Here is a 15,341-nt window from a genome sequence, read left to right as displayed (position 1 = left end):
TTATATGCATTTCATAAAACATAGGGATCATTCCTCACCTTTCCGTGTGAGATATTCTGCCACCAGGGCTGTGACATGGACATAGCACATTGCCGCCTGTAATAAAAGACATGTCTCAGAATCACAATTTACACAGCAGATCAAAACGCCCGCAGACAGAAATCTCATGACTGTATGTACTTATATTAGATCTCAAGGCACCAACTAGTGTTCCTAATAGCTGATATCTTATCTTTTGAAAATGTGGAACAATTCACATAAACTGAAATTTTGAAATAAATTGTGAATTAAGATAACTGGTGATAAATTTGCTATGGTTTGCTTCTATTTAGTTATTAAATTTTGATGTAAAAGAAAAAAGGCATTTTTTTTCTCTTACTCTTAAGATTTCCGCACCATTTCTCATAAAGTGAAAAGATAACCATTTGAAGAAAAGGCACGTGCCTTCCTAGATCCTGAGAGAACTCAGATTTCAAGGGATAATATAGTTTTCTCTGGACTTAAAATTGAAGTTGTAACTTCTTCCAAGCATAAAATTATAAACCAAAATTATACCTCAGTCTTAAAGGATAACATTATAAAAACCTTAAGATAAAAAAAAAGTCACCAGGGTCCTATAAAAATCAAAGATAGCTGTTAGAAATGAACCTACCGTAAGTGCTAATGCCTGAGCCCCTGGTTCTTGTCAGAATGAGAGGAAAATTACATCTACTAACAACATGCAGTTGTTTTTATTACTGCCAACATACAGTTAAAGTTATGGTCAAACAGAATGGACTCCATGAATAATCAATATGTAAAAATGGTTTAAAAATTTTTCAGACGTAGAATATAATTTTACCAATTTAAGCAATTACAGAAGTTTATGCTTCTTTGTTAATATCATTGATCATGCCTACATGCCTTAGGCACAACCCTGGACATGGGAACACAGAACTTGCCTTATAGCCTATTGTTTCCCCCCATTTTACAGATGATGTCATTGATGCACAGAGGGGTTAAAAACTGGCTCAGTGTCACAGAGTCAGTAAATGTTGGATCTGGGACTCAGCACGTCTCTGGAGCCCACGCACCCAACTCCTCCCCACACTGCTTGCTTACTGAAACACGGCAGCCCTGGACACAAGGGGGCCCTCTGACATCTACCACGTCCACAGATTGAAATGGACAACCTCCAAAGGAAAAACCCATGCCTTAGCATTACCTTAATAACAGGAAATTTTAATTTTATCATAAATACAGGAATTTTAGAACTAGAGAGGATTTTTGATGCAGAAACCGAGTGCACTTGAATTAGCAGACATCTGCATGAATATGGATGTTTTCTAAGAGCTTTCAAACAGTGCTCTTTTGTGACACAAATATCCCCTTACTATTTGGTAAATTATTAAAATGCTTAGATAACTATGAAGTAACCCTGAGCCTAACACTGTTTAAAGTATCACATACTTATAATTGTCTTCTTTTAATTACTGGGAAATTTTTCTCAACATTGGCTTCTCCTAGTGAATGGGGTATAGTTTTCTCAAAAGCGCCAATGGAAAGGCTTGCAGGGCTACCTCGGAGAGATCCCCGTTTTTGACGTGGATCCTGGCCATGCTGTCCAGCCACGTTTTCCGGAGCTCGGGCGTGCTGGCGTAGGACTTGGCCAGACTGTACTGGAGGTCCACCAGCATCTCCGGGTCATTCTCGTGTTCCTTCATCTGTGCAGTGGCCATGAGGACCGTGCGTATCCTTTTGGTCAAGTCCTTCACATCCGAGGCGAAGGTGGTGTGCTGAAACAGGGGTGGAAGGAGGACATGTGGCTTTCAGCTGTGCTCTGCCGGTGCACATACATAGTAGATATAAGGCAGAGTCTTGGGGGTAAAAAAGACAATGGGACCAGGCCACCTACCTTGATGAGCCTGTCACTGTTGGCACAGTTGTTGATGATAGACAAGGACTGCTGGAATCTGGTTCCCCCGATCCCCACAACATCTGCTATCAGCTGGCTGACGGAAATAATGACCTTAGGGACAAACAAATGGGAGCAAATCAATTCAACTTCCAATGACTCCTCACCCAGGCTTAGCTCCTGCCTTCAGTGAGGATGTACATGAAGACAGGGCAAAGGGGGAGTTTTGAGCAGGGATCACTCCTTTCAAGAATTATTCCAGAAGGTGATTAACTATCATTAAGCAGCTTATTCGCATAGAAAAACGGTAATCAGGAGAGTGCGGAGGAATGAGAATCAGATAAGCTGGTATCACTCGGATAGTTACTCACCTATCACTTTCTCTAATAAAAAGAGAGATCTTAGCATTTACCTCCTTGGTTTTTGGTTTGAACTTTCCATAAGCAGACTGTCCTTTGCGTTTTCTGTTCAAAAGTATCCACATTAATTATGCTATGGGGGAAGCTTTCTTAGGGTCAATGAATAGCACTGCCTTTATGCAGTTACACAAGCTACAATGTATGCATGCCATCCTCAGTTGCTCCTTTCCCTTCACCACACCCAAATGCAGCCAATCACAAAGTACTGTCAACTCAACCCCCCCTTCCTGCTAACCTCACCATGACTGGTCAGAATACCATCCTCTCTGGCCTAGATTTGACAGTGGTTTCCCCAAGGTCTCCCTAGATTAAGGTATTGACTCCCCCAATCCACTCTCAGAGTCCAGGCAATCCTTCCAAATAGGCAATGACGCCTCCTCAACTTGTTCTCACCCGTATTCTCAGCTCTACTATAAGCATCTTCTCCAGTTCCCTGGATGGGCCCTTTCGTCTGGGTTGCTAAGCACCGTTCGGCCTTCACGTCCTCTCGGAGGCCTCCTCGGCCCCCAGCCAGACGCCCCTCTTTGGTGCACTAACGTCCCTCTCTTACGGCCCTGGGCACCCTGTACCGCAAGAGCTTCAGGGTCTGTCTAGCCTCCAGCTGGATGTACACTCCGTGGGGGCCAAGAGAGGGTTCTGTTTTGTTCATGGTTGGATCCATGGATCCTAGCATGTACTTTGCAAACAACAAATACTTGTTTAAATAAATGAATAGACACAGGGATGACGAGAGCACTCCTATATATGTCTGCAGAAAAAGAGTGACTATAAAAATACATAGGACTTTTCAATATCTTGCATGGTTCCGAGCACAGAACTTGGGACATTTTAACTCTGGAGAGACAGGTGTGTGTCAGTAGATGGAAGATAGAAAAGAACCACTTTGGACTTTTTGTGTCTTACCTGAGATGGTTACTATGAGGCATCCTTACACAGATTCTAACATATCTCGGTCAAATGGGCTTTTGGTCAGTCTCACGTTGATTCTGTGTGTAAATGTTAATTTACCAACAGAAACACATCCTGGGCCTAAATCTTACACGGTGGAGAATGAAATAAACCAAACCCGTCAACGTGACTTGGAAGTTTCCACCTCGAGGCTGAATCTTGCAGTGCTTGTGCAGAGGTAAATTGGTAAGCATGACACTTTAAGTTTTCCCGCTGAGAGAGAATTTCAGAGCACACGTGCCCTGGAAAGCTAAGCTACACTCACTTGCAAGTGCGTCCGCACAAAGGACTTCTTCCCAGTGTAGTCGAAGTTGTTTCTCATCAGGAAGTAGAGCAGCTGGGAGGCCTCGGTCCTGATGGAGCTCAGCTTGGAGTTACAGAACTTCAGGATCTCGTAGCACAGGGCGGCACACATGTCGGCTCTCCCTTCGTAGAACGTCGAGGGAAACTAGAGAAAGCAGGTAACCGAGGCCCGGTCAGCGAGCCCTTCACCTCCAGGTGCGAGAGGAAACTGTACGCCGGTCAATGATGACCTCCCTGATGAAATAACTTACCTTATAAATTAACGACCTTAAGGCAGTGAAGACATTTTTTAAAGCTGTTTCAGACTGATGTTTTTGAAGAAAACACAGGTAGACATCAAAAACTTTTTTCATGAGAGGATTATGTCCATGGTCAGCCAGGAGCTGGTTCTTAAAACACAAAAGGATGGCCCGATTAGTGAGACACATCAGACACCTCCCATAGGTTTCACACAATTTTAAGGCTCAAAGGTTAAATTTTCCAGGTACTAAGTAAGACAAATTATAATTTAAATGAATGCTGCCATTAATCCCCTAGGAAAGCCCAGATTCCTCTTGTATTATAAATAAGCCTGTTAAAAATTTATGCTTGAGAGTTTACTTTTTTCCTATAAAAGAGGGACTAATTACAAAACTTCCCAGAAAACTGTAAGATGGTTTAAAAGACCACTGGTCCTCAGTACTGATTTGGCTTCTATTTATTTCCTTATTTTTACTGCACACCAGCAACTAATACAAAGGTAATGTTTGTGACATTTTAATTCCAACAAAAACGTGCCATTACAGGTGTTGGCTAATTAATGGACTGGAAAAAATGCTGACATGAGGTATATGAAACAGGTCTTCTGAAAGTGAGGGTGTCCCCCCATCTCCTCAGGCACTCTGATAAGCCACGAATAATCAGTTTGGTAAGGTGAAAACCGTGCAGGCTTTGCTTAGGCACCATTTATCGTGTGCATGGATTTGGAAGTAAACCAGGCCTCACCATTCTCATCTGTAAAACAGACAACCCTAAAACTGACCTCGAACAGCTACTGTGATGACTTGAGGTCAGGTATAGGAAACACCTGACATACTTTGGTCTAGTTCAGTTAGTGGTAGCGAGCAGGATTTTGACATGCCATGGATTTTACTTGATAAGACAGAACGAGAGGATCACAATTAATTTTCAACCTTCAAGATTCCTTCATACCAGCAGCAAATTCACACTAATTAAACCCTCTAAGTCTGGATGGCTAACTCCCATGGACTGCTGTTCATACTTAATAGACAGAGGTGTCACCCACCTAGAGCCCAGCATACAGCCACGGTGTTTAAACACGTGTCACACTAAAGACCTGCATCTCCAAATACAGACATGCCTGGCTGAACAAAGGTGTGTGTTTGGGAGAGGGTACACACGTGCAACTTTGCCCAAGTAGGCAAACATGACTATAATAAAAAAATGTCAAGAGGCCAGTATCTCAAACCAATCTTACAATTTAGCCAAATGAACAAAGATAACTTATATACAAGTAATTCTGTGACATAGCAAATCATGGCTGGAGTAATAGTAATGAGTTACCACATCTTATTGTTGGAAAAACATTTTACTGAAGGAGTAAGTTCTGTTTTTTAGTAATTCACAGATGTATTCACAGCTGGCAGGATGCCTAGAATTCACAGTGATCTCTATATCATGAAACACTGAGGCACAGTATTGAATTCCATCATGTGAAAGAGAAGCAATTTAATGAGCAGAAAATGTGTTTTAATTAAGTGAATATTATACAATTCTCAACCATGAGCAGCTGTTCAGGCACCAAAAAAAAAAAAAAAAAAAGGCTGTTTCCAGTGTTTTGGGAACTGTTTACATAGTTTGTTGTCTGTGAACGCCACTTTCCCAGGAACCACGGTCCTTCCTAATTATGGGTGGATTAAGGTTTGGGGGAATCTGGATGTGAGCTTTTATTTTCTCAGCGTGCTTTGCTGAGCGATCCAGAAGAGAACCCTGGTCCTGCTGTCTGAATTGGCCCATCTTTAAGTTCCTCTCTCTGGAGTTGAATTTTTTTCCTTTCACACTCTCTGGTCAAGGTTTTGCTTCCCATTTTCAGGACGTAATGATCTTCAGTTCTGATCTCAAAGCTCACTTACACTAAGATATAAATAAGCCCTCATTTAAAGGGCTAAAGGACCTTTTTTCCTGGACACTCCCCCACTTACCCAGCCTACCTTAATTTTCTAATCAATTTCCTCTCTCCCTGTGTCTCTCCGTCTCTCATTAATTAGAAAGTCATAGACACTAACCAAACGTAAACAAGTTTTGAACATTCACTAAGGCCCACAGGAGGTAAAAAAAGGAAAGCAAACATCCCCCTTCATGTTCGCACTCAGAAATCACCACATGGAATGTATATTATTTCCACCTTTTTATCTTTATAGACTTTGACTGAGGACGGGAGAATTTCACCCAGGAAATTAAGTAAGATGTAAGAATAATATGAAAGGCATGACTTATCCCAACCAGTAAGGTGGAGAACAGGTTCTAAATAATTCTCAGAATTGTCTGATGTGATTCAGGTTTGACTGTTGGACGTGGCCTCCTCAAGGAAATGGGTCTTCCAGAGAAAAACACACAAGATCAGTAATTTTTAAAGATCCAGGAACAAGAGAAAAACATAACCCTTGGATGCCCACGTGAGACATCTGGAACCACACCTACACCTATTCAAGACAGTTGCACTTTTCCTAGGCATATGGCATTTATTTTTATTAGTACACTGATTTACAAATAACTGTAAAAGTCTAGTTAAGGAAGAGCTGTTTCCGTTGCAGATGCTCACCCATTGCTAAGATGACCTAAACCTCATGAGTCTCTGCAGACCAGACCCATGGTCATGGGAACCAAAAACAAACTCCCCAGCAAGACCCCGGTTACCCGAATGCTCCTCACTCTGGTTGTTCCTAGCTCTTTACTGTCATGTCCTGGCTCTCATTGTGAGGCTCAGGTCAAGAAAAGGCACTACATGGAATTGCTAAAAATACATTTCAGGTTAAATCTGTGGACACATTAAAAATATGTCCAGTTATTTAAAGATCAGCATTGTTTTGGGGTAGTGTTAGCAGGCATTGTGAATCAGCCAGAGAAGAACCATATTTTTCTACAGGTAACTACCTTGGTTTACAGACACACCCTTTTATGTGTTAAATGAGATAACATGAAAATGCCTAGTGTCGTACCAGCATTTGGTAAGTACCTGGCAATTTTCCCCTCTATAAGAGCTCATTCACCTACCTTGACACACACACACACACACACACCCCTTCCTTAGAGGAGAGCGAGGGCTCTGACAGGCCAGTTGTGGAGTGATCATGGGCAAATTTTCTAACCTGTCTCTGCCTCAATCTGCTCATCTCCAGCATGGGAGGTAAGAAGATCTACTAGGCCAGGCTGTTGTGAGGATTGATGCTTTAGGCTCAGAAGGCACTCAATAAATAGCAGGAAGTTACTATAATAATAACAACCAGAATTCAGGCCTTAAATCTTTTCAAATATTTTCTCTCATTAAGAACATGACTTCTTGATTGCCTTTGGCAATGTATTAGATGTAGTCAATTAAGAAAATCAGAAACAATGGGGCTGTATCTGTGGAAGACAATTTTTCTCCAAACAATTATGTCAGTTAAGTCAATATAATAATTTAATTTTTCCGATATGCTCCAACTGATGCCTTAGCTGACTAAATATTTGCAAAGGAAGATCCCAGTGGCTGCCGTGCCAGTGTCATAAACCTGGGAATCTAGGCCAGGTAAGCCTACAGCTTGGCATGACATCCACTGATGCCATAATGTTTGCCCATTTTCCAGTTTTTAACAGGGAGGGGGTACTCAGCTCAAAACATCAAACTTTTTGGCACACAGGGACATAGACTCTGACAGAATCAATCCATCACACGTTAGGCATAACTGCCATGTTCTAGGTAAGGAAATCAGGATACAGAGATGTCAAATTGACCTGCCCAAGGCTTAAAATCTGGCTAACAGTGGACTTAGGATTTAAGCCCATGGTATTTCTGTATACATGGCCACCTCCCATGTGTATTGGGGCTGGTCCATATCAGCAAAGCGGTAGGCCCTTTCAAGGGTCATCTCACTTTAAACGAGCAACAGCCCTCTGGGGCAGATACTATTTTTCCAGTCTTACAATTGAGAAATCTTAGGTCTGGAGGCATGAAGTCCCCAAAGATATTCAGCTAATAAAAGTTACAACCAGTTTATCAGATGTTGTTTCTCTCTCGAGAGTCAGAACCTATTTGGTGGCCAGACATTGGCGATATGGGAACTCTGACCAATACTCTTCTTTCATAGGAAGCAAGCAATTTAAAGGGGGCCACGTAAGAACTAGAGGCTGCTTAGTAAGGAAACTGTCACTCTTCTCACGGTGCTGCCAGACCATACCTGCGCGGCACGTGCCTCTGCCCCATCCATCGAGGCAGATGTGCACCCGCCTTGCAGCTCCAGGCTCCCGGCTCATTTGTAGGCAGAGAGTAAAGTGTCACAACTACTTTCTGAACTTCATGGTTGGCACTGATGCAAGTATAATGGCAAATATTCACATTAAAAACTTCACTGCCTATTTACATAACCATTTTTAACTAAAAATATCCAAAAGAATATAGAAAGAGGTTCCAAACATGGTTCTAGTACAGCAGGTCTCATCCCCAGTTTGAGTCAGTCGGCCTGGGCTGGGGCCTGGGAATCTGTGTTTCGAATAAGTTCCCAGGGTCTGTGGTTCCTGGCAGCCTGGGAACCACACTCTGAGTGCCACCAGAATGGAGACTCCCTGCACGAAGTCACTGCTGCCCCCACAAGTATTCTATTAGGATCTGTGTTTCCTTGTCTCTTGGCAGGGTTCCTAGTAATGACAGCTCAGGGGACATGAGTACAGCATGGCTACTAAGAAGAATAAAGGCATATTATAGGTAAAGTGACATGATACCAGGGTAAATATTTCTACTCTAATAAAGAAATGTGCTTTGTGAGAGAAGTGGAGATAAGCAAAGCAGAGAGTGAGTTAGGTCGTAGTTTCCAAATACCCTTGCAAATGAACACAGTGTTTCAATATTCACAGCATATTAATACTCATTCCATTTCTCCTTCTGTGCTGGAAACAGAAGTAATCGTTTAGCAAGAATGGAGAGCATTAGGTTCCTAAGCAAGAGGGTGCCTAAAGAGACCACCTCCACCTACCTGAATACTATTTCCTAAAACCCAAACATAAGACCAAAATCACCTTTTATTTTCTGTCCCCAAAATGCTTCTACTACTTAACTACTATGTAACAGATTTTTCAAAATTTAAAAAGGTGGATGTGTTTGTACTCAATGCTTCTTCTTTTTTTTAAAAATCCTCACCCAAGGATGTTTTCACTGATTTTTAGGGAAAGGAAGGGAGAGAGGGAGAAATACCAACTGGTTGTCTCCTGTAGGCACCACTGGGGATGGAACCCGCAACCCAGGTCAGTACCCTGACTGGGAATTGAACCTGTCCCACCTTTTGGTGTATGAGATGACGCTCCAACCAACTGAGCCACACTGGCCAGGGCTGAATAAATATCTAATTCCAACCACTACCACATTCAGACATGTTTAAAGGGAGTAGAGGCAGAAATGCCTAAGTTTTCATATTCATCATCCTTGGGGGCACAGCACAGCCCATTGTCCAGGTAAATTCCCCCTCCAGAGGCGCCTTCCACAGCCTGCACGCCCATGGCACACCCTGGCCAGTTAAGCTTTATTATGTTTCAGGGAATTCAGGTCATTAACTGTGCAGCAATTTCATTAAGGGAATTTAAGGATTAATGATTTCCTTGCAGGGAAAGAAACAGCTGGTGAAGGAAAAAGACAACACAAATAGTCCTTGCTGGTTCAGCTGAAAAAGCAGAATGAATTTAACAGGTAAAGCTCCATACTCACCTTAAATGCCAGTGTAAACAGAGAGAGAGTGTCCAGGGTCGTGAGGCACACCTCAGTAGCAACGTTGGCTTCCAGTAAGGACTGATGAAGGACATCGGCGTCCGAGTGGCCGTAGCCTGCATGGGTTACAACACGGGGTTACTCACTGCCGGCAACGGCAGACAGAGGGGCTGGCAGGATGCAGAGCCACAGTCAACTTTTGATTATTTATACGCTTTTTTTACGGGTTGGTAGTGAAGAATGTTTCCATTTCATTATAACTCTTTTTCAACTTCAGAAGGGAAGTAATAGCGGCAAACATTGATCGTGTGGTTGCTATGTGCCAGCCATAATTCTACGAACTTTACACGTATTATCTCATTTAATCCCTCCATGGCCCTATGAAATAGGTACATTATTAAACCCTCTCTGCAGGTAAGGAAATGGAGGCCCAGAAAAACGAGACAACTTGTCTGACGTTACACAGTAAACAGTGGAGCCAGGAAGGCACCTGGGCCGGAGTCAGTCAATCGGGCCACTTGGCTGAGCTGAAGGATGGTGATAGGGGTGAGGGAGGGTGAGATGTCCAAAGCTTCCCACACAGACAGGCAGCGGCAAGGCACAGCGGATAAGAAGATGAGCCAAGGGTCGGGCTGTTGGCCACGGACTCCAGCTTGGCCACCTACTAGCTGTGTGACCTTGGGAAAGTCATTTGCCCTCTTTATACCTCCGTTTCCTCATCTGTAGAATGGGGATATTTAACAACGGTATCTATCTCAGGGGCTGTGGCGAGTATTAAACTCGTTAATATCTGTGGAGCTCTTAAAACTGCGCCTGGCACATAGTGAACGCCGTGTAAGCGTTCAGTCAATAACCTAGAGAGCGGTATTATCAGCTAGAATCAGGAGCGATAACCAAGAGTTGACTGTACTGCGAACAGTAGTCTACTTGCTTTAATAAAAAGCACAAAAGCCAATGTGTCTGAAAGAAATGTTTAAGAAAAGGAAAGAACTTGAAGAATCATAATTTAAGTACAAACTGATATCTTCTTATGTGGCTGGAAAATCAATTTAGTACCAATAAAAATGGAGGTTGACATACAATTTGAGGTATTAAATTATGAAATGGTACGCATTAGCAGAAACACAGAGAGAGGTGCAAAGATGTCACAGTACTGATCTAGATGACAAAGAAAGATGGCAATAAAATAAAACATCCCATGTAATGTCCTTCTCCCAGGAGCAAAAACACATCAACACTTACTAGGTAGGTAATTTTCTTAATACTCCAGAGAGGAGGACATTTCGTACATAGATCAGGAAAACGAAGTACAGAAAACCTAGAGAATTTTCTTGAGGCCAGAATTGGGGGGAAACCAGAAACTGCACTCCAAATTCCTTATTTAGGTCCCTGTATCATACTACCTATTATTAGGATAAAATAAAGTAACTAACATGATGTTATTCTGACTTTTATAAATGTCAGTTATAGCATGATTTTTAAAAAGTTAAGAAAAAAAAGCTTTTAAAGCTACCGAGTTGGTTTTCAAAATGCTACAAGAATACGATTGTGTGCTTTCATCCGATTTCGCTTGGCTTTTAAAAGGTGGTTGAAGTCGTGTGTTTGTGGATTGCGTTCTTTTCGGTGAGACACAGTCCATGCACCCTTAGTGACGCTACATAACCCGTCTGCACCATGCTGGTTCTGTTTCTTTTGATCTCTGTTGTTTGGTTTAGAAATCTCCCAGAGGAAAGACGGATGGATATTTTTAGGACTGATATTCATTGTACTGCCTTCGTAAGCTAAGGCATTTCCTCATTCAGCGAGGTTTGCTTGGTAAGATACAGAGATAATGAAAAACAGATTGATGATTATTGTTACACTGACCACAAACTGGGGCAAGAAGGTACAAAAAAATATACCTTTTATTAGACCAACCAAAACTATCACACAGGCCAGAAGGACCCTTTACGGAGGGCTACCATTTACCCCAAATAAAGTTTTAGTCTGGGTTAAACTGTAACAAGGAGCTGGCTTTGGTGATTATTTTAATTCTTTCTCTGCATGGAACTGACCTTTCTCTCTCTCTCTCTCTCTCTCTCTCTCTCTCTTTCTCTCTCTCTTTCAGGTGGAGACAGTGTTCAAATGGTATATTAGTGTTTACATTCAGACTTAAATTCTATAGGAAAGTAGCAATCACACTAATGATAAATAGCACTTTGCCCAACTGATCTATTTCCCAAAATGCATTGGTAAATTACAATTATTTTGTAAAAGCCATCATTTTTAAATTTAATTTTTAATTGAATTTATTGGTGTCTTCTCTTTCTAGATAACTTATTGGCAAAGTGTATCCAGGTGATTATTATAGATGAGGTGGCCTGTACACTGAGGAGTCCCCACAGAATTTACCTGATTTCGAAAATGCTGGCAAATGTGCAAAATTGTATTTCTAAATCAAAGGAACATATCTCAGGATCAAGGAAATGTGCCTTTATAGCATTTTATTTATTATCTTGAGTATAGACATTTAAAGCACCCAGCCCACTTCACCTATTTTTAAATATATATTGTCTATGCTTAAACGTTTGAAAAATGTTAATTTTACTGCAGAGAATATATGCATTCTCTGCATTTTTCATGTTAATTCAATATTACGTATGATAAAGGAATTTAATTGTCACCTATATTCATTTTCTTACTCTCAATTCATAAATGTCAAGGAATTTCAGAGTTAGATGTGATCTTACAAGCCATCTCATCCAATTCCTCATATGATGCTGAAGTGACCCAGACAATATCCCCATTGGGTCTTTGCCCAGTCTCTGTTTTCACACCTCCAGCTGCAAGTGCCTGCACTAGCTAATGGGTATTTTAGGTAGAAAATGCTTTTCCATGTTGACCTGAAATCTAACTCTCTGCAACTTAATCCAGCGATCTTAAACTCTTGCATTGAATTATAGGAAATAGAGGTTTTCTTCAAGCATTTCTACCTCTTGGCTGTTTTTTCCCACACCAGTGGGAAATATGAATTACCCTGCAAATTAATTTAATATATTCCTAGAATGATACATAACATCAACATAAATACAGTGTTATTTCATATTTTTTGAAAATGTACCACTTATTTGCAAACGTTTCACACAGTTTCCCAGTTATAACCTGGTTTATATAAAATACTCTAAATGCAGCTATCACTCTTGTCACTTGACACAAATATACTGATAAGAAGTCAATGTCTTAATGTTGTAAACATTCACTTTTCATATACCTGGGCAATGACCCAAACAACAAGCCTCTATTCTTTGAGTGTTTTTAGAATATTAAAACTATTGGCCGTGGGGGGGATTTTTCCTTTTCATTATGTCCTATTAAAATTTGAGAGGAAAGATAAGTCCCTGCCAGAGTTACACGTGTAGTGCATATGATGTCTTTTCTCATGTTCTGTTAATGGGTGGTGGGGACGGTATAGCTTGGCCCCGTCGGATTACGTCTCTACAGTCCTCTGCTGCTCCCTGCTGGTCCGGCTGAGGTCTGACAAAGCCTTTCCTACTGGGACAGAAGGGGAAATAAAAATGCAGGTGTAGAGGGGACTCTTCCCATTTTGATGCTTCTCTAAAAAAAATTCATTTTAGATTCTGGCATCCCAGAAAATCTCTCACATACTGGATCTACATCATATTGATTGGCCCAACAGAAGGTAATGTATTCATTGTTAAACAGGGTTTTTTTAGAGAGACATATAGGGCTATAAATTTTCCATCAAATGCCTAGGTACAGATGTAAACAATCATGCATGTACATGATCACACATATACACATGTATATATATATATATATATATATATAGTATACACTCCCTTCTCTGTGGTTTTTGGCCCACTTGATGATTTGAAGTTCAAAAAGCTAACCAAGGGAAAGGCTAAAGCCACCCAAATATATATAATCAGAATCAGAGCTGTAAATCAAGGACTAGGAGACCTCAGCACCAATTTGGAATGAGCAGGAATTGTAGGAACACAGTAGAAAGCTAAAAGAATCAGCTGCGCACTGTGTATGGGGAAGGCAGAAGGAGAAACTGTGATTGAGGATAGTGTCACTGAAAACTGACTAAATAAAAAACCTGCAGAAGAGAGGAGGGGGAAGGCAAGAAGGAGGGGCTCTCTGTGGGCAGCAGGAAGACAGAAGGGAAAGCCACCAAGTTAACAGTACGGTTTTTGGCAGCAGAACACAGCCCGCTCTCTCTCCTCCAATTCAAGACACCACCGCAAAATCCATTTGCAGCGGGAGGAGCTGCTGCATATTTTAGCGGATTAAGGTTATTCATTCAGCTGTTGATCATTTATTTTATTTTTGTTTTCTGTGTTTCCTAAATGATTATCTTTGGAGGTGGGGCCTTGGTCTGCTTATGATTTTTTTTAAGTGCTTTAACATTTAAGCATTTATGTCATCTGACAGTGAGGTAGTTCCTGTGTTATAAATGATCTGGGCTAAGGCAGTGTGGCTGGTCCTGCAGCTTAGTGGAACTTTAGTTTCTGTTTAATTAGGAAATGAAAACTAAAAAAACCCAAAACTCCTTGTTAGTTTGTTTCAACCCCTTGTCTACAGAGCTAGAAAAAGCCCTAACAGACATGAAGTTGAAAAATCAAGTACGGCAGCCTTAGCTGTGTCACTAATGTACTCTCTATAGCTAAGTACAGAACTCAGAACTAGCACTTGCAAGCTACCAATGCAGTATGTGGCAGACATAATATTGATTTAAGTTAAGCCTAGAATTTTATAGAGAGGCTTTGTCCATTACGTTTAATGTTGCTGGGGTGGAGCAATGGGAAGCTGCTATATTTTGATTCCTCAGCTTTCTTACTTTGAACTATAGCTGACCCTTGAACAACATTGGGTTTGAACTTCATGGGTTCATTTACAGGCAGGTTTTTAAAAAAAAATACTGTAAATGTATTTCCCTTACGATATTCTTAATAACGTTTCTTATCTCTAGATAACTTATTGCAAGAATACAGTATGTAATACATATAACGTATAAAATACGTGTTAACCAACTATTACCGATAAGGCTCCCAGTCAACCATAGGCTATTAGTAATTAAGTTTTGGAGGAATCAAGTTATATGTGGATTTTTGACTGTGAGGGTGGTTGGCATTCCTACCCCCCATGTTGTTCAAGGATCAGCTGTATTATCAATTGATGTGATGGAAATATTGTCTTTACTCTTGGGCTACATTAAGAAAGAGGTATGGAAATCAGTGAATGGAGTTCTTATAATTAGAAATGATATTAATGACCATGTATTAAAGACATTACTTAAAATGAGCACAACTAATGGTCTAGAAAGAACAATAACTAGCTATGTCATGCTCGGAGAAAAGATGAAACAATCAGAGAACACACCACTAACAGAAATGGTATTTATCATAAATGATCACATTAGTTTTCAAAGTGCTGCATGGTTGGTATCTTTTAGGTTTTCTGCTTTGAGAAACCCCTAAGAAGATGAAACACTTATGTTTTAGGAACAGCACATGATGCCACATCCTTTCTGGTGACTGAAAAAAGTCAGTTAAAAACATGTGCCCACGTTTTGGCAGAATCTCTACTGTGAAGTTAGAAAGCACCAAAGTTAGGAAGGCAAGATGAACGAAAGGTCTTGTTGTGCAAGTGAAGCAGCCTCGGAAAGCAGACTTCAACCTGATTAAATCTTACCATTGTCTACAGAAATTCCAAGCACACTTGATATCTTTCTCACACTGAAAACACAGAAAAAGTCACTTTGTTATTGGCTTTTCCACACCAAATTGATTCACCGGCTTTATGGTTTCACAGCAGTTTT

At 40.9% G+C, this 15,341-nt stretch overlaps 1 protein-coding gene across 7 annotated transcripts in view; it reads right to left on the bottom strand.

Annotated features, from left to right (window-relative positions):
• The window catches only part of DOCK9 (dedicator of cytokinesis 9), a 255,149-nt gene that overhangs the window by 27,291 nt on the left and 212,517 nt on the right, over positions 1 to 15,341 (bottom strand). For 5 of the 7 annotated variants that reach the window (XM_016203826.2, XM_016203830.2, XM_016203829.2 and 2 more), the window contains exons 39-44: positions 9,518 to 9,633; positions 3,816 to 3,953; positions 3,527 to 3,709; positions 1,895 to 2,008; positions 1,560 to 1,775; positions 39 to 96 (exon numbers count right to left, since the gene is read on the bottom strand). In XM_016203826.2, coding sequence (XP_016059312.2) covers positions 39 to 96; positions 1,560 to 1,775; positions 1,895 to 2,008; positions 3,527 to 3,709; positions 3,816 to 3,953; positions 9,518 to 9,633 — 825 coding nt within the window. Of the gene's footprint in view, positions 1 to 38; positions 97 to 1,559; positions 1,776 to 1,894; positions 2,009 to 3,526; positions 3,710 to 3,815; positions 3,954 to 9,517; positions 9,634 to 15,214; positions 15,259 to 15,341 lie in introns of all 7 variants that reach the window. The other 2 variants (XM_016203831.2, XM_087814259.1) reach the window with 1 other exon arrangement.

The sequence above is a fragment of the Miniopterus natalensis genome, chromosome 2, assembly GCF_054644295.1.
Source record: "Miniopterus natalensis isolate mMinNat1 chromosome 2, mMinNat1.hap1, whole genome shotgun sequence".
Classification (NCBI taxonomy): Eukaryota; Metazoa; Chordata; class Mammalia; order Chiroptera; family Miniopteridae; genus Miniopterus; species Miniopterus natalensis.
This window is presented reverse-complemented; position numbering and strand designations above follow the sequence as displayed.